The sequence below is a fragment of the Seriola aureovittata genome, chromosome 3 (assembly GCF_021018895.1).
Source record: "Seriola aureovittata isolate HTS-2021-v1 ecotype China chromosome 3, ASM2101889v1, whole genome shotgun sequence".
Classification (NCBI taxonomy): domain Eukaryota; kingdom Metazoa; phylum Chordata; class Actinopteri; order Carangiformes; family Carangidae; genus Seriola; species Seriola aureovittata.
Window position 1 is genome coordinate 16409479 of NC_079366.1, and position 18589 is coordinate 16428067.

At 42.5% G+C, this 18589-nt stretch overlaps 1 protein-coding gene across 11 annotated transcripts in view; it reads left to right on the forward strand.

The window, feature by feature from the left end:
• Positions 1 to 18589, forward strand: part of adgrl3.1 (adhesion G protein-coupled receptor L3.1) — a 112807-nt gene that overhangs the window by 73818 nt on the left and 20400 nt on the right. For 8 of the 11 annotated variants that reach the window (XM_056371404.1, XM_056371406.1, XM_056371408.1 and 5 more), the window contains exons 9-16: positions 438 to 541; positions 1446 to 1631; positions 3286 to 3324; positions 9126 to 9309; positions 13341 to 13463; positions 13663 to 13868; positions 15674 to 15850; positions 16837 to 17046. In XM_056371404.1, coding sequence (XP_056227379.1) covers positions 438 to 541; positions 1446 to 1631; positions 3286 to 3324; positions 9126 to 9309; positions 13341 to 13463; positions 13663 to 13868; positions 15674 to 15850; positions 16837 to 17046 — 1229 coding nt within the window. The remainder of the gene's footprint in view (positions 1 to 437; positions 542 to 1445; positions 1632 to 3285; positions 3325 to 9125; positions 9310 to 13340; positions 13464 to 13662; positions 13869 to 15673; positions 15851 to 16836; positions 17047 to 18589) is intronic. The other 3 variants (XM_056371405.1, XM_056371415.1, XM_056371414.1) reach the window with 1 other exon arrangement.

Here is an 18589-nt window from a genome sequence, read left to right on the forward strand (position 1 = left end):
AGATGGGTCTTAAGACGAGATTTCAAAGTGGCAGTGCATGGGGAGGACCTGACAGTGAGGGATAAACTTTTCCACAGCGTGCTCAGCCACCCTTTGATTTTGATTTTGAGTGGGATGGAGAAGAGTAGGATCTAAGGGGTCTTAAGGGGCTGGTACAAAGTGAAATATATGTATTTCCCTCTGAAAATGTAATGGAGTAGTATAAATTCTCACAACACACACACACACACACTTCCTGAGGACAAATTCTTCCGTTTTAATCAATTAGCTCACATGACAAAGCTGATTCCTCAATCCTCCAACTGCAAGCCACACACACACACACACACAAAATGCACACACAATCTGCTTAGTGAACCCCGGGCACCTCAAGAGACTTTGTGTCTCCTGGTGAATGTCAATGCTGTCTGACCCTGTTTGTTTTGCTTGTTTCGCAGGCGTGGCCACATACGTGTGCTTGGCCCATTTGGGCTACTGGGATCCTCAAGGCCCTGACCTCAGCAACTGCACGTCACCCTGGGTCAACCACATCATGCAGAAAGTAAGTCTGAAAGCTGCTGCTGGCCGTCATGGGTACTATTAAGCCCTAGTTTTAGGACATGTATTATGGATAGTCCTGGAGCAATTTCTCATGCATGAAGATGCACTGACCACAGGGAGAGATTTAGGCCACGTATCCATCTTCATTTGTTATCCCTAACCCGTGTTTGAGATCTGAGAGATTTTATATAGCCGTAGGGGAATAGTAATGTCCAATAAGGTCATTCAGTCACACACTCCTGTTATTATAATGGGCTAACAGGCATCATGAAAGCATGATCTGCATAGAATCAATTGGTCTTGCATAGGAAAACATTACTTTCTCAGGTTTTTTAAGATACTTCTATTCTGGAAAGTGCTGGCCTAGTAACTTTCTACAGTTCCAGTTTATTGCTTTGTGTCTGTTCTCACATGAGCCAAAAGGCTTTAGAGGTTTTCTTTAAAAGATGAAACATGGCAAATGGTCCCTGTGAAATCAGCATTGGAGCAGAGGTGCTAAATTAGGAGTTGTTTCTGTAAAGAGTTATTAAATGTCTTTATGAACACTTTATGAAAGCCTGGTTTCCTCCTGCCCCTTCAGCTAACCTAATTGCTGTTTTTTCTCCTCTTTATGGTCCCACATCCCTTCCTTACTTTCGACCCCCATCTCCATTCCTCTACACTTAACTCTCTCACTCCATCTGACCTTTACCTCTCTGTCATTCCTCTCCTGTCCTTAAATATTTCCATCTGTCTATTACTGCACTCTTTTTATTCCTCCCTCCTGCTGTCCTCTTCGTACTTTTGCTAACTTTTTCTCCTCTTCCCGACTTTTCCTTCCCTTCTCACCTCATCTGACTTCTTTGCTTCCATCAATCTTCCTCTTCCCTTGACTTTGTTCCCCCGTCACTGTGTTTGGCTCCCAGCTTCGCTCGGGTGAGACGGCAGCGATTGTAGCCAGGGAGCTGGCAGAGCAGACCAAAGGGCTTCTGCGTCCTGGCGATGTGCCATCCACAGTGCGGGCCATGGCCCAGCTGGTCGAACTGCTGGACGTCCAGCTCAGGAACCTCACCCCCGGGGGCAAGGACAGCGCTGCCCGCAGCCTCACCAAGGTACTGCCTCAAGATTTAAGATTCAAGACACACTTGTGTTGTGAGGTTAATGCATCGTGAGTGAGTGAGTGAGTGAGGCTTTCTTGCAGGCACTGGTATGGGGAAGGATGCGAGGGTAAATGACAGAAAGAAGAATAAGAAAAGAAAGAAGGACAAGGGAGAGAAAGGAGAACAGATAGAGGGACTCTTTCAAGTTAATAGTAAGATGAATAGCATCAGTGGTTGGTGTTTTTGTCTTGCATTCATTCTTCAGGGGGTTAGAAAAGTCTCTGTGTGCAGAGTTTGATGAAGAACTATACATAACACAGTGGATTTCCAGATGATAAATAGCTGCTTTTAAACATTTTTTTTATCCTCCTCTGTGTGCGAGTCTTCGTAACAAGTTTTGCTTAACATTATGGGTGATAGATAACTGCTTTTAGTCTTTGGCAGGGTTCCTCAACTCTTTTCAGATCAGGACTGAAATTTAATAAAATCTCTGTCTCGCCCTGGGAGTTATTCTCATTAAAACATACAGTACTTGCGTTGAAAACAGGCTTGGGACACATTTTACGTCATAGCTCATTGTTCAATGAACTTCAGTCTTTGAGCTATAGCTATGAGGATGCCGTCGACAGGCACTCTGGAGCGCTTATGTCAGGATTACATTAATGGAAACTCGATCCTGAGTATGCAAAGGATCTGTTTTACTACAGTGGTAGACAAGGAAAGAATTTCTTTGTTCATGTAGGCATTCAATTAAAGTGAGTTAAATCATTGGGGAAAGGCTGACTGGCTGGCTTGGCTGGCCAATTGACTGACTGACCGGAAGACTGACTGTTTCTTGATCGTCTCTGCTGAGGTCAACAGTGACAGGCGGGGTTTAGCAGCCAGATTGACAGCTGCTGCCACCTCTTATACAGTCACTGGCTTTTTTCCCTTTCAGCTTTAGCATCTGAATCACTAGGTCCGCTTTATTTTCCCTTTTCTGCCTTCCCTTTCTATCACACTCTTTACATCTCCTCTGCTCCTTCTAAGTAATACAGTGACATGTGTGAAATGAAAACATACTTGAGCATGTGTGAGTGGAATCAATTAATATGTTTTGCTGTTGACCAAATGGCGTGTTAAAGGTTGAATTTGTTGAAAAAAAAAAAGGTCCTCCATAGAAGAGGGAAAGCTTTCCCCTTGATTTCAATAATGACCCAATTATATATACCTAATTGAGTAATATGCCTGCTTATTATGCAAATTTTCCTTAGGAAATCAAATATGACCAATCATGCACGAATTGCATAGTAATAAATGCCATCAATTCACTTTACGGTAGATACTGAGAATGACTAGGAAAAAGAAAAGAGGAACAGAGGAGATTATGAAAAAATCTGGAAGAAGAAGGAAAGGAAGAGGAGAAAAAGGAGGCAAGAAAGGCGGTTATGGGAGATGGAATGGAAAAAAAAAAAGGAGGCGAGTGAGGAGAATAACAATATATTTCAGCTGCCAAAGTCTTTTTGTGCAATGTTAATGAAGTGGGTGTGACTGCCTTTGTGTGCTCTGGTGTGTGTCTGTGTGTCTGTGTGTCTGTGTGTCTGTGTGTGTGTGTGTGTGTGTTTGTGTGTGTGTGTATGATTGAGAGGTGTTATATCGCTAACAGCTGAATTGTTTGAATTTGCAGCTTCAGAAGAGAGAAAGGTCCTGCAGGTTTTTCACACAGGTATTTCCGCTTCCTGGTATTGTTGATTACTTCGCCACACCATAGTCCCACATGTGTTTTTTTTTTTTTTTTTTTTTTCCCTTCACACTCAGCATGTAATCCGCAAAGCAAGCTTGCGTGTGTGTGCGCTCACACATTACAACGCTCGACGTAGAATTCTAATTCTATGCTGCAGCAGTTGTTTTATGATTTGCATCCTAACTCTTTGAGGAGGTCGGTCATTAAACATGTCTGTTCTGGTCCTGGTGTGCATCAGAGTCACTGGCAACCATCCACTGGTGTCTGATAATGAAGTTTTAGTCTCCTCAAAGGGTTTGCTGACATTCTTTTGTTTTCAATTTTGCTTCTTCTTTTTTTTTTGTTTTTGCATTTACAAATCAATGGTACTGATAAGAGGCCATGATCAATACCAATAATAGCTCATCTATTTTGCAGTTCTGTCTGCAGAATTGTAAACAGGCCTACCTGGAACCAAATGACTCGCTATCCATCTCTATTCAGTGAAATGTCCTCTCTGCTGCTGTATCAGAGAGAAAGAACTGAGTATGATGGATATCCTGTTGCACATTGCTTGATCACGGCTTCAGTGCCTTAAAAATAATACCAGCTTGTGTTTGTGGCTCAGAATGCATTTTTCGTCCTTGTTGGTTTGCTTGTATTGATGTTTGTTCATGTTGACGCCACGGGCTCACACCGTGAACAGAAAATCTAACATCACTTAGGCATGTTTCTGGTCAGCTAAAATCATTATACAGAACATCAAAGGACCCCACCTTCCCTCATCCATGTGCTGTACATAGACTGCAGACTCTCTCTTTTTCTGTCTGCGCACCCACCCCCGACACACACACACACACGCACACACACCCTTGATGGGCTAGCTCTTTTTCTCCTGATGCAGGCTTTTTTCCACTCTCCCCTGAAAAGTCTTAACGTCAGCAACAGTCAGCAATGTCACATCATAGAACATGGCTTAGGACTATATGCGGGCTGACACGCACGCTCACACGCACACGCTCACGCACACGCCTTGAAATATATAAATATATTTTCAACAATGATCTTATGCCATCACATCAGAACAGTCAGACCTTTTTGATGTGTCTCCTTAATCCAATAAATGATGCATTCCAAGGAGCAGCGGTTTTCAGAAAGCTAGTCACAGGTTCAAATCAAAATGTTCCCCCACACACCTTGGGTACTGTAGGGGGCTGGGAGTGATCGATTATATAATTAGCCTTAGTAATGTGAAACAAAATTATACCAACAGTCCCTTACTCTGCCAGATAGAAATGTGCGTGATTAGGGATGTGGTGTGGTGCTGCCCTCTCCTCGTTAATTATCTACAGCACTAATTGCCAAGTGAGGAGAGTGGGCAGGAGGTTTTGGTTCTTAATGGAGACAAAAAATAATTGAATTCTCTCTCTCTCTCTCTCTCTCTGTCTTTCTCTCTTTCTCTCTTTTCTTTCTCTGCCTCTCACTTCATCTCTCCTCCTCTCTCACTTCGTTTGGGGAATTGGGGACTCGTTTCATGTATGCTAAATTGGCAATTTATTCATGATGAAGTTGGTGGTGTGGAGAGGCTTTGATGCTGTAGGGTGGATTGATGGAGGGAGGAAGAGTCTGCAAGGTAGACTGAGAAAGAGAGGGATGGGGGGGGATTAAACACAACGAGAAGAGTCACAGAAACAGAAATGTGGAATGTGAGAGAAAGAGAAAAACAATAAAGAGGGCAGTGAGGAGACAGTGATGCTCAATGACAATGTCTAATTTGCCCTCTATTTATGGATGGCGGGTCAGAACATGGCATGCTGTGAATTTAAAGCCTGATTTAGCTGCAATCTCGCCCTGTCAGGGAAGACAAACTCCAACAACAGCTGACAGATAAGCCTGTTTCTCTGATGAAAACATTTTCAAAACATGCACTTTCTCGGAGCTCATCCAAGCGAGTGAAAGAAAAAAAAAAAAATCCATTCTTTCCTCTACTCTCGCCCCTTTCCATACTTCTAACATCCCAACTCTGTCTTTGTAAAGTGTGTCCTACTGTGCGTGAGTGTACACATACTGTACATCCATGCACATGCGCTTGTGCCCGCGTTCTCCCTCTGTAGCTGGGAGTAGTAGAGCAGCCCAGCTCTAGTCTGTCTTGCCGCTGCTGTTTACGCTGGATCACCCCAACGCTTCAAAGCATTTCACTTCTGCCCCATTTACTGGTGTGCGTATGTGTGTGTTTGTGTGTGCGTGCGTGTGCGTGCGTGCATGCTGTGTGTACATGCACACACACACGCGCGTGTCTGCTCTGTAATACATAGTTACACATAGACACACACACACAAACGACACCCTTATCTGTCTCTGCAGAGTCTCTCCCCTCTTTGAAGACCCCTAAAAAAAAAAAAACCTGTCTCCATTTTAGCCCTCAAGTCCTCATACTTGTGCGGATAGAAATGTCACCAACTGCACCAGAGCTTACAGGCACACCCACGCACACACACACACACACACACACACACACACACACACACACACACACACACACACACACACACACACAATCATGTATATTCCATCTCTGACTTTCTGATGTGGAGATGTCTGGACCTCAAGGAAATCACACCCCTTATTCTCCTTACCTATCTCTCTCCTCTACAGATGCAATCTCCGCAGCAGAGAATTAAATTTCAATGAAAAAATTATATGAAATTGAAAATGCAAGATAATCAAAAGTTCAATAAAAAGCAATGAAAAGTTTAATGAGAGTAGAAAAGGGGGGTTATCTGAAAGACATCAAAGTGAGCGTTCGGGAGCAGCACCACCAGCGTGAGTGAATGGAAAGCAGTGGCACTGCTGTCATATCTGCTGCGCCTACAGAGCATCCGCTCCTGTCTTTCTCTGTTGCCTGGTCTGCTACTGTACAGCAAGTGGAGCAGAATGATGCACTGCAATGCTTCCCCCAGCCCCTTGTGCACACCCTCAACTACACACACAGCAGCACATAACACACACGTAGAGGAACACACATGCCTCCCATCTCGTATACTATACAGACACACACACTCACACATACAAACACACATATTTTCATATTAAACAAGTGCACACGCTCACTATATGTGTTCATATGGACTTACTCATACACACACTCAGTACATTAAGATGAGAACAAAAATCATTTGAAGGAAGTTTTAAGGAAATTCTGTAACAAACTGGTTCTCATTAATGTGATGTCGGCCATCATTCCTCCTTCATCAGGACTGTTAACTTTGGGCTTCGCCAAGTTAATTGCTGGGAACATGGTGACTTTGCTAAAGCTGATGGGATGAGAAACATGAGAAGTCACACAAATACACAGGTTCCAAACACATGCACAGGTGAGCTGAAATAATATGAAGGAGACGAAACAAAGGCAAATGCTCACATTAATAAACACACACTACGGTTTGGAAAAATCTGCTATCCATTTGGAGACTGTTCTCCTGGTTGAACATACACCTATCGCGCACTTAATGTGCGTAGCTTTACTGTGACATGAGGGACTATCACTGACATTTCTGGTGTGCTCATTTCCTGTTATACCTCCAAATAAAGTGCTTTGGGCGGTTTGGGCAACTTTGTTTAAGGGCTGCATTTGAAGATTGTTTTTATTTTCAGTTGGTTGGTTTTTATGATTAATTGATTATTTGTTTAGTTCCTAAAAATTCTGAAAATACTGTGAAAAATGCCCATAACAATTTCCAAGAGACCAAGACATCTCTGAAATGCTTGTTTTATCCAACACACAGGCCAAAACCCAGATATATATGCAATTTACAATTGTATAAATGGGAGAAAAACAATAAATCCTCATTTTTGAGAAGCTGGCTCCAGCACATTTTGCATTTCTCTTAGATATGTGACTTCATCAAAATTTCTGACAATGCTTTATCGATTGGCTAACTCAACCTACTTGAACATCTGACAACTCATCCCAACTTTGTTGAGTACTAATCATAATGGATAGAAATGATGGGATAAACTAAAAAAAATAAAGAAAATAAATAAAGAAAACAATCCAGTTTGGAATAAAGCAGAATTTTCTTTTAAAGTTTGTAGTCTTTTGTCACAGTGGAACGATGGAGACAGAGACAGATTTGCAAGTGTAGGTGTTGTGTGTGCTTCATATCCACTCCTGCTTATTTTTGGTTGTTTGCTGAAGCAGTGGATTAATTAGTTTTTGTTTACATGTAGCCCTCCTAAACTCATCCGATATGCATCCCAGCTAATTAGCTGTTAGTGCTAAAAGAGGACATAATATTATCATATTAGCTTGTTGACTAAGCACCCATTTCATGTGTGTGATATACTGTATCTACATGTGGATATCACACCCCCAGAATAAACAGGTAGGATTAGCTCTGATTCCAGGGGCCAACTGCACGTTTTGTAGCACATGCCATCAACACTCACATGAGTTCCGCTATCAAGGATGCCTTCCCTACCCACAGCGCGTACACACACACACACACACACACAAAAACACAAACACACACTTTACTTCTTTACGATCGCTGTTGTTGTCTTCCCTCCTCCGACCTGGTCTCTCACTTCTTCCTAAGGGAAGGGGCAGGGTGGAAGTCAAATGGCTGATGTGTGAATTCCAATAAACAGCTGTCTCTCGCTCTTCTTCGCTGCCCCTGCAATTCCCTAATGGAGACCCCCTTTTGCTTGTATAATGGCACCTGTATTCCTCTCTTCCACTTTCCAATCCACCCTCCTTAGGAGAGAGAAGCATTGAAAGAGTGAGAGATGAGTGAAGGATGAGAGTGCGCAAGTGTGGTTTACAGCCAGAGCAAGAGAAAGAGAAAATAAAGAGACAGACTGTGTGAGTGTGAGATGTGTGTGTTTGATAGCACCTGTGTTCGCTTTTCTGCCTCCCTTGTTCCCAGTGGACGCCTGTCACCATGGACTCACTGGACTGTTTTATCGCTCTCCCATCCCCCCCCCCCCTCCGCTGGCTCTCTTTTCTCTCTGTTTCTTTATCTCTCCCAGGGTCTCTTAAGATGTGTGTATCTGCGTATGTGTGGTGTTCATGTCTGAAAATGAGGAGGTGAATTCTTAAGAGCATAAAGGAATGTGAGCTGGAGACAAAATAAGTATTGTTTCACAGAGAACTTTTCATCTGTGCGAGCCAACTCTTCTCCGTTTAGTTTGGTAATATTTTTGGATTCAAAACTGTTCTGCACGGCTGGATATGACCCAGCAGACATTATCTGATAAAACTCTAATTTCTTCTCAGACCCTCAAGCATAAGTTTTCCAACTCAAAGATAAGGCTGTTGCTTGAGAAAAAAAAGGAAAAAAAACAGGAAAAAAAAGGACCAGGTTTGGGGGTGTAGACACATGGTGATTGCAATCAGCTAATTAGCTTAGCTTGATTTTTTAGAACATCTGTGATGGATTTTCTTTCACAACATCCTTTTTAAAGAGATTTGTGGAGGAAAAAAAGGTGATAATGAACATCACAAAGTTAGAAGTACAACTTTGAAAATGTACCTTTTTATTTAATAGCTTCTATGTTTTTGCTTTTGTGATGTCTGCATGGGAATGCCACATATGCATTGCATTTTTTGTTGTCATGACTTATCAACATGATAAATGACGAGCGACTGCATTCTCACTGTTGCATCCCATAGCCTGCTAGCTATGGTGTTTGTATTAATATTTGCATTAATTCTCACATTAGCATCATTGACTGAAAGTGATTGGCATTTGGTGCATTTGCTTCCTTCCATGTGACCTCCGTGTTTTATACTGCTGCCCCAGGCTATGGTGGAGACGGTGAATAATTTGCTGCAGCCACGAGCCCAGACAGCGTGGAGAGAGCTGCCCACCAGCGAGCAGCTGCACTCGGCCACTCTGCTCCTTGACACTGTGGAGACTGGGGCTTTTATGCTAGCTGACAACCTCCTCAAGACTGACACTGTGCAGGAGACCACTGACAACATCCGTGAGTACATTTTTATGGTACCTTCCCGTCCTGTAAACTCAGCCGGACTGTCGAAGCCTGTTGAGATGCCCTCGAGCAAGGCACTTAACCTCTATTTGCTACAGTGGATCAGAACAGTGGTTGAGTGTTGAAGGCTGTGACTGCACTGGGCATGTCTGAGGTGTTGAACGTGCAAATTATAGCTCAGCTAGAACGAAAGCCTAACCCTAACAAAAGCTTTTGTTTAGTTGACTCCACCTGAATATAAAGTAATAGAGGGAAGAATTTGTAGAATGTGCCCTTATTTTGTAGTTCTTCCAATTCACAGTTTTTAGTCTATTTTTTGCTTTTACAGATTTTATAACAACGCTAACCAGCTCAGGCTGCTAAAGATCTAAGAATATGATGTAATATCATAGTAAGAGGCAACATTGACAGCAGGCATTACTGAATCTACGGCCTCAGATGTATGTTTTATAATACAAACGAGAAACAAAGTATACTTCACAGTGCCTCAAAAAATCATCCTTCATGTGGGCAATCACACACACACACACACACATGCATGCTGTACATGTGAATGGACATGAGTGGACATGACTGGAAAAAAGGCAGAATAATGTTGTTTCATCGCTTAGAGGGATGAGAGCAAGACTTTGTGCACATGAAGCTGAGCTGCAAGGTGAACTAAAAGAATATTGAAAGAATAGTTGTCTAATAGCACCATAAATTAGTTAGCATTCTACATGAAAATCAGATTAACAAACAAAAACAAACAAAACAAGCTACGATGTACTCAACAGTAAAACACTGTGACAGAAATTTTCCTCAATGGATGAACATACTAAACATCTCTATAATTCTTAATGCAACATTGTGCGTTTTCTCTGAAGTACTTTATCACTTCTAAAGAGGGATTGTTAAAGAGGACAAGACGTTTTAGGTGTAAATGTTTGATCATTTGAGCACAATGCTTTGTGATTTATTCTGTCCTATTAATAATTTGTGTGTGTGAATTAACAGAGCAGAAATCTGTTATCTTATGAGACATTAAAGTAGGGTCAAGGACAACCACGTGTAATACCGCCAAAATCTGATCTTATATGCGGAGCGGCCCTCCCCCTTCATGAGTGGATCAGCTGCGATAACCTGTAACTTAGATCCTGGTTTTTACAATACTTCATTCTTTTGATTAGTTAATTGCTTGTACATATTATTGATATGAGGAAGATATATATATAATATCAGATTATGAACTGCTTGTGAAAAACATGTGCAATACACAACGTGCATTTGCAGCTTTGCATGTCTGCTCTATTATGTAAAGCATGTGCGTAAAGCTGTCAAAGAGAGATCACGATGAAGAGGTCCAGGTTGTTGTGTGAGAGGCTTTGAAGGGTCAACTCCACAGAGACCCATCGTAATCGAACAGAATACAGGGGGAAAACTGCCCTTGAGGCTTCTAAAGCAGGGATGAATTGTTTGCCAGAGACAATAATTTTTTCCCTTTTTTTCCTTCCCTCCACTTGTAGGCGGAATTGACAAAGCAGAACAAAGCTAGTTATTATGGCGTTGTGCACATCCCCTTTCTCTCTCTCTCTCCCTTTCTCCTCCCTCCATCATCTCTTCTCATCTTCTCTCACCGATCCTCTCATCACTGGGCCATGGAATAAAGCAGAGATACTGGATAGCAAAAGCCCCTCTTTGCTTTTCATGCCTCTAGATGATGATATATCAGTGAGCCATCGTTTCATCTGCACCCAGACCAGCAAGTTGCACGCATCTATGTTTTCCTTGATTATCCTCCTGTTTACCCCGCTTTTGATTTAATATTTCAAAATTTCGTACACACCGTTCGCCCATTACTAGGATCCGCTGGGCTTATGTCACTCAATCAGACATGAAAAGTCATGGCGGACGAGCAGGAAAAGCGAGAGAACTGAAGATGATGAGTAGAGAATGAGACTGGATGAGAGCGTGCTTGAGGGAAATGGTGGTGGTGGAATGTCAAATGATGCTCTGAGGGTTTGTTTTGCTCACTTTCACATCAGTAAGCAAGGAAAATCACAGCTATTTAAGTCACACAATCTGGTGATAACATTACGGCATTTGGTTCCTATCAAACACAGACAGTATAGACAGATAGGATTCCACAAAGTCACTTCTTCTAACATGACTTTGTCTTGTTCACGCTCGAGTTCCTTCCCAACAACTGCCCTCCTACACTATTTTACCTTACATAATTTCAGACTTGTATCTCCTCCAAATTTTTTTAACTCCTGAACGCACCACATAAATATGGTTACATAAACAGTCATCGCGATGTAGGCTACCGCATCTCTGAAGAACTTAAAACAGGAAATTATCTTTTTTGGTGGAAAATTTTGTCTCTGCTTTCCTCTTCTTTTTGTGCTGCTAATCTCCCCTTCCAGCTAATCCAGTGGGCAGATCCACCGTGATTATCTCTCCCCTTTATTCATAACTGGCCCGATACCACCTCTCATCTCTCTCTTTCTCCCCTTCCATCCTCACTTTCTCTCTCACTTTCTCTCTCTCTCTCTCTCTCCCCCCCCCCCCCCTCTCTCTCTCTACTCTCCTCCTTGCACTTTTTTTTTTCTTATTCCAGAGGAGAGAGAGCGACAGGAATGATCGATTTGAGTGACTCATTTAAAAGAAGCCGCTGCAGCTACTGTGGGTGATATTATTGTGTTAGATCGTGTGTGTGCCTATGCGGTGGAGTATTAGGCAGATGAATAAATAGTGTTATTATTAGAACCAAATCAGTGATTTGAAGGTAACAGCGGTAACAGCGTGCGTGTGTGATAACGATAATGAACAAGTGTGTTTCTTAGGAGGAGGATTGTCATGACAAGGATGCTTTAATTAGATTAGACTCAGCGTGTTTTGATACCCCGCCGCTGTGGGTGGGTGTGGATGTGTGTGTACGTGTGCGTGCATGTGTGTGGGTAGGTTGTTGTGTTAATGTGTATGTATGTGTGTGTGTGTGTGTGTGTGTGTGTGTGTGTGTGTACATAGCTTGAATGTTTAGTTTGGCTCATGTGCATGTGAGGGACACTTAAGCAGTGTTTTCTCTTTCTTTCTGCCAGTATTTGCATATCAGTGTCTGTGTTTACGTCTGCCTGCTTCAGCCTGCTTCCATCTCCTCTCTCCCATACCTCTGTATCGCCTGCCTTTGTGCCCTATATATTGTACTCAGTGAGAGAACATAGTCTTCTTTCTGCCTATCTCCGCTCAAGTCCTCTGTTCGTTTCCCATCTCTCATCCATTCTGCTCCTCTGACTACCCTCTTTCTCTCTTTTTTTCTTTACCTCTTCCCAGCACTTTTCCCTGACCTCCTCAACTTCCTCTCCTTTCACCCTCCTCTCCTCTTCCACTCCACCTCCTCTCCCACTCTCTATTTCCATTTCAGTATGTCCTTGCGTTGTTTATTTGATCAGGGAGCTGTTTTTCGCCACGAAAGCAGTGTCTAAATCATCAAATCACTCAGAAGCACAAGATAGCGAAACACCAAAGGTATAATTAGTCCTTAATTAGAAACTTTATCTAATACATTATAGAGCCGTAATCAGGATTGTGCTAACGAACCTGGATGGTGAAGTTAGATTCCCACAATACAAGAGAGAGGCTGGATTATCCACCTTGACATGTTGGACCGGTTGCCTGGAGACATAGTTGCCTGTTTTAGTATAAAAATCCAAGTTATTTCACTTTGGTGCGTGTAAGCTTTTTTCATTTTCTTTGTTTAGGAAACGCTCGAAACTGCTTCAGGATTCATGCCTGCGTTCTGCTGTGAAGCACTTAGTGAGAAAACATGGTTATTACAAGGAGCTGCAAAACAAAACTTGATCTAACGTGCTATACTGACTTGACATAAGTGTGTGTGTGTGTTTATGTGTGTGTTTGTATGTGTGCGTGTGTGTGTGTGTGTGTGTGTGTGTGTGTGTGTGTGTGTGTGTGTGTGTGTGTGTGTGTGTGTGTGTGTGTGTGTGTGTGTGTGTGTGCGTGTGTGTGTGTGTGTGTGTGTGTTCCAGAGCTGGAAGTGGCCAGGCTGAGCACGGATGGGAACCTTGCAGACCTGACATTCCCTCAGTCAGAACTACATGGAAACTCCATCCAGCTGTCAGCCAGCACTCTCAAACAGCACGGCAGAAACGGTAGAAGAGAAATCTCACACTCTCTTCCTCCTACTCTCACAATGAAGTCTCTCTCATTCTCTCTGTCTAACCCACTTGCTATATATTTTTTTTTTTTTTTTAATACCACTTGCAATCTTGCAATCTATTTCTGTCATCACGGTTTAAGCCAACAATTATCAAGTGCACCTCTTTTATGTTTCCGTGTGTCTTCTCTTAGGTGAGATCAGAATGGCCTTTGTCCTGTACAGGAATTTGGGTTCCTACCTGTCCACAGAGAACGCCAGCGTCAGACTGAGCAGCGAGGCGGTCTACCCTAATTACTCTGTTATTGTCAACTCCCCCGTCATCACAGCATCCATTAACAAGGAGAGCAATAAGGTTTACCTGTCTGAGCCCGTGGTATTCACTGTCAAACACCTGCAGGTAAGTAAGGTGCAAGGTGATGACTTCTTTTTGTAAACAATAAAAAAAAACTAAAAAAAAAAACTTGCTAGATAATGGAATAGAGAAATAGGTTAAAGGATAAGGCTGGCGATAGTTTCAGTTTTTCTTATGTCATGAAATTCCATGGAAAGACTATATCATGTTGTCAGACAAAACAGGACCCATAAGCACAACAGAGTCACAGATGGCAGGTAGAATCGTAGGCACACAGGCGCAGATGGGCGTGGCTGGGTCTGAAAATTACATGCGAGTTAGTGTCAAAGAAAACACGGAACGGGCAGAACATAAATGCAATGTGAGAATCACGACAGGCCGAAGCCAATAATGATTTTTTTAATTTTAACTAGTATTGTCTGTATCACCAAAGCTTGACATACTTTATTCCTCTGTGCCACAGAGCTCCATTGTTGTCCAAAAAACTTGTTGAAAATACAGTGCAACAAGGTCATAGTGACATGTTCCACCATTACCATAAACATGAGCAGTAAATACTCACCAATGCAGCAAATATATCTTAAAAATGCCAACAAATGCTCTATTTACCCCTATTTGTAAAAGCTAAAAAAAAAAAACTACAGTTACCTGCTGCTTAAGCCTTTTTAAAAAGTAAAAGTAAAGTAATATTAGTAGTAGTAGTTAAAGCCAGTATTTGTGGCTCATTTGAAAGACTTTTTGTCTTCAGAGGAAATAAACGGGTCACGGAAATTTGAGGTCTTCATGTGGTTTGGTTTGCCAATGACAGAGTGTTAGCCTTATCATTCGATAACAGCTGTAAGTGGTAATAACCAGAGCTGTAGACTGGATAGACGTGGATACAAGTCAAGACTGCAAAAATATTCTTATGTTTTGACCTGGAAAAAATAATCAGTGACAGACATAGCCATGCAGCTTGAATATTTAATTATTATGCCTAAGCACTGAAAGTTCTTGGTCGTAGTTATGTAAGAAAAAATTATTCAGCACAGCTTTGAAAAGAACGTGTTAAAATGCTTTGTCATTTATGGTCAGTGTTTAGCCATCTGAAAGTCTTGAAACTCACTTTAACCAATTTGCTTATCAAGACTTGTGACTTGCTTTGACAAGACTTCACGTTGACCTGTCTCGTCTCACTCTGACTCATCCCAGATGACATGAAAACAGCTCTGCTAATAACAATAATCACACACTGAACCAAGCTGTAGTTATTTCACATTTCTTTATTATGAATTAATTGTTTTGGTCAGTGCAACATTTTTTTGACATTTGAGTTTCTCATCCAACAAGCAAATGTTGATCCAGTTGGTGATCCAGCTTGTTGGCTGCGAAGAAATCCTCACTGTTTCACTTGCTCATTTTGAGATAACTTCACGAACCCAACATACACACACACACACACACACACACACACACACACACACACACACACACACACGGTGTCATCAGTTTACACAAGCAGCTCCTACACAACAAGCATGGACGCAGCGCTGTCACCTCCTGCCATGGCTCCGTGTTTATTTGTTGCTGTATTCTCTCGTTCCGTCCCTTCTGTTTGTTGTTTTGTTGTTGTGTGTGTTTGACTCCATCTCTGTTTCTTCCTCTCCATCCTTTCTCCACCAAGTCCTCCCACTATTTTTCTCACTTTTTTTTTTTTTTTGGCTCCCCCAACCACTTCATGGTTCTACCTCCCACCTCCCCATGACTAAGTATCTGTTCTCTGTCTCCCTTCTCTCCCACCCCTCCTCTTTTCTCACCCCCCCCCCCCGCCCCTGTCTCTCTCACTTATCCTCCTCCTCCCTTGCCCCTAGCATTCGGAAGAGAACTTCAATCCCAACTGTTCGTTCTGGAGCTACTCCAAACGCACCATGATGGGATTCTGGTCTACGCAGGACTGTCGTCTGCTGGCCACCAATCGCACGCACACCAGCTGCTCCTGCACACACCTCACCAGCTTTGCGGTGCTTATGGCCCATGTGGAGGTCAAGGTAGGCGTTTGTTCTCCCGTTCCTGCCAGAGGGGGATGGGCGATATCAAAGGGTCAGTTGTTCGTCATTTGATTAGCAGTGGCTGGCAAAGCTGGTCACCACATCCTGGAAAAAAAAAAAGGGGGAAGGAGGGAAGAGAAAGAGACTCTAACATCTGGAAAATAGATTATGACTCTCCAGACCCTTCAGTACTGAGTAATCATACTTGGCAGCAGAAATTTTTACAATTGATTCGTCAAGGCTGATGATGACACTGGTTTGACAAAAAACATCAGCGTATGAAGTTGTGGATTACCAAAACAGATACATTTTAATTTACCATAAAACTTCCATCTGAGACAGAAGCTGCTGGTCTCATTTTATTGCACAAATCATATTTGACTGATCATAAAGTCAAAGCATTTATTTTGATATCCATGAGCCACAGTGGGCAGTGGATAAAAACCTCATTGTCTCGCTGTGTGTGGGATAAGTACCTTTTGTCTTCATCCTTTGTTGTCTTAAGACGAAGTTCCTTTTCACATATCGGCTCTTGTAACTCCGGATAATGTGTGACACCCAGTCTCTCCCTCTGGGCCAGGAGGATGTGTGTTACTTCTAAAGGGGTCATGGTCAGACCTAGCTTGGCAGCCACTGTGTGAACACAGTGTGAGGGTTTGAGCAGTAGATCCATCACAGCAGTGCTATGTTGAACATTGCTCTGCCTGCCAGGTTGCAGGACACTGATGGATAGAGCCAGCACACCTGTGCAACGCAGCGTTACGCTGTGGCCCTGAACGCTCAGCGACACACAGCCAGACTCACATCAGTCAGGGGAGGGGAGTTGTCTGTCTGTGGGTCTGACTCTACAGCATGTTTTCGTGTTGCAACAATATGACTCATGTTTTTAGCAAACCGAAGCAAAACTTAGTTAAACATAGAAGCTGTAAATGGCTGTTAGATAATCCGCTCAAGCTTGTCTCTGTCTTTTCTTGCACTTCTCACAGAAATCAGACAGCATGCACGACCTTCTCCTGGACGTGATCACATGGGTGGGGATCCTGCTGTCGCTGGTTTGCTTGCTTATCTGCATCTTCACCTTTTGCTTCTTCCGTGGACTTCAGAGTGATCGCAACACCATCCACAAGAACCTCTGCATCAGCCTCTTCATCGCTGAGTCACTGTTCCTGGTCGGGATCAACAGGGCCGATCAGCCAGTAAGAAGGGCGGGGTTGTCTGTGTGTATATCTGTGTACAACATATACAGTATCTTTTTGCTGGTTTGCTAACAGGATACATTTCAAACTGTGCCTTTTTATTCATGTAGTGCTGGCACAGGCTTGGCATAACTGTCCACCGACCAATGGCACTGATTATACTGCGATGTTGGCAGAGTAAATCGTGAAATGTTTACTAACTTGCTGTCGGTGGTTGACCACATTACCGCGACATGAATAAGAAACAGCAGATCTGGTACACGCAGCGTTCCTGGAATAAATCAAAAACAGAAATTTCTGGGTGACTATTTAAGCAAACCATATTCGTGTATCCAAAAAGCCTGGATTATGCAACATTTTTCTCATAAACTGCGATGGGAAAACCCTGCAAAAACAGAGTTTACTGGCATTGTTTTTACCGCACATGCTCGGTTTTCCATGACATCACTGCTATGCTGAGTGTTAGAGGTGCTAGACAATTTCTCAGCTTAATCATATTACACTAATTCAGAAAGAATTGCCAAACAAGGCAGAAAAGGAGACAAAAACTTTGTAACGCCATTAGTATACGAGCTTCTTGAACGGCAATGTAACTGAAATATTATTAATTTGTAGAGTACAAAAACTAATTTGGCTCTTCTTTGGTTCATTCCCAGTTACAGAAATGATTCACAATGCAAAGTGCTCATTACATACAACTGCTTATATACTAGATAATCTATTAAAGCTTTGTATTATCTTAGCTGATGTTATGCGCTGCTTCAGTCCAAACTTGCATTGGTTAGTCATTTCGCCCCTCAGGCAACAGTAGCAGGGAATCCTGCTGGTTGTGAGGAGGATGTTTGCAGAGTAATAAAACTTTCACAAACAAAGCCCATATGACGCAGGGCTGTGAATATGGGTTTAACCTGCATTTGACTGTTCACATTAGAGTGCTGTCAGGCAGTTTCACCTGCGTGTCCACGCATCACTGCTGAACAATAGAAAAACCTTGTATAAATGCAGCACTGCGTACTCAACAGAATTGTTGAATTTAGATTCTTTTAAAGGGAATGTGAAATATTTACTCTCAGTATTGATCATAAGCGTGGAGTCGCTTATTTTCTTTATTTGGTCTCTATAAAAAAGTTGAAAGGTTGCAGGGCTAAATTTATGTTTGAAGCATTGACGTTTCCTATAAAACATAAAGGGTCTTATTGATGGTAATAGTTTTATAGAAATTTGACATTCCATTGCAATTGCAAACAGCTCACGACAGGGGGTCAGGGCAGGTCAAATAATGCACATTGACATTCAGACCAACCTTGGGGTTTATTCTGGGTCACCGTGTCAGTCTGTATTGGCTATATGTCATTGTATGCATTAAAATGTCAAGTGGCATTATAGCAGCATATTCTACATGTCTATGAGCATAGCAGTTATTAGTCATGGCCAAACCTCTCAAGGCTGTGCATCAGGTTGACTGGCTCTAATCTATGGTTGAAAATGTTTATTGCTACCGATGCCGCTCTCTGCAGCCACTGTAGCTTGTGCAAATAGACGT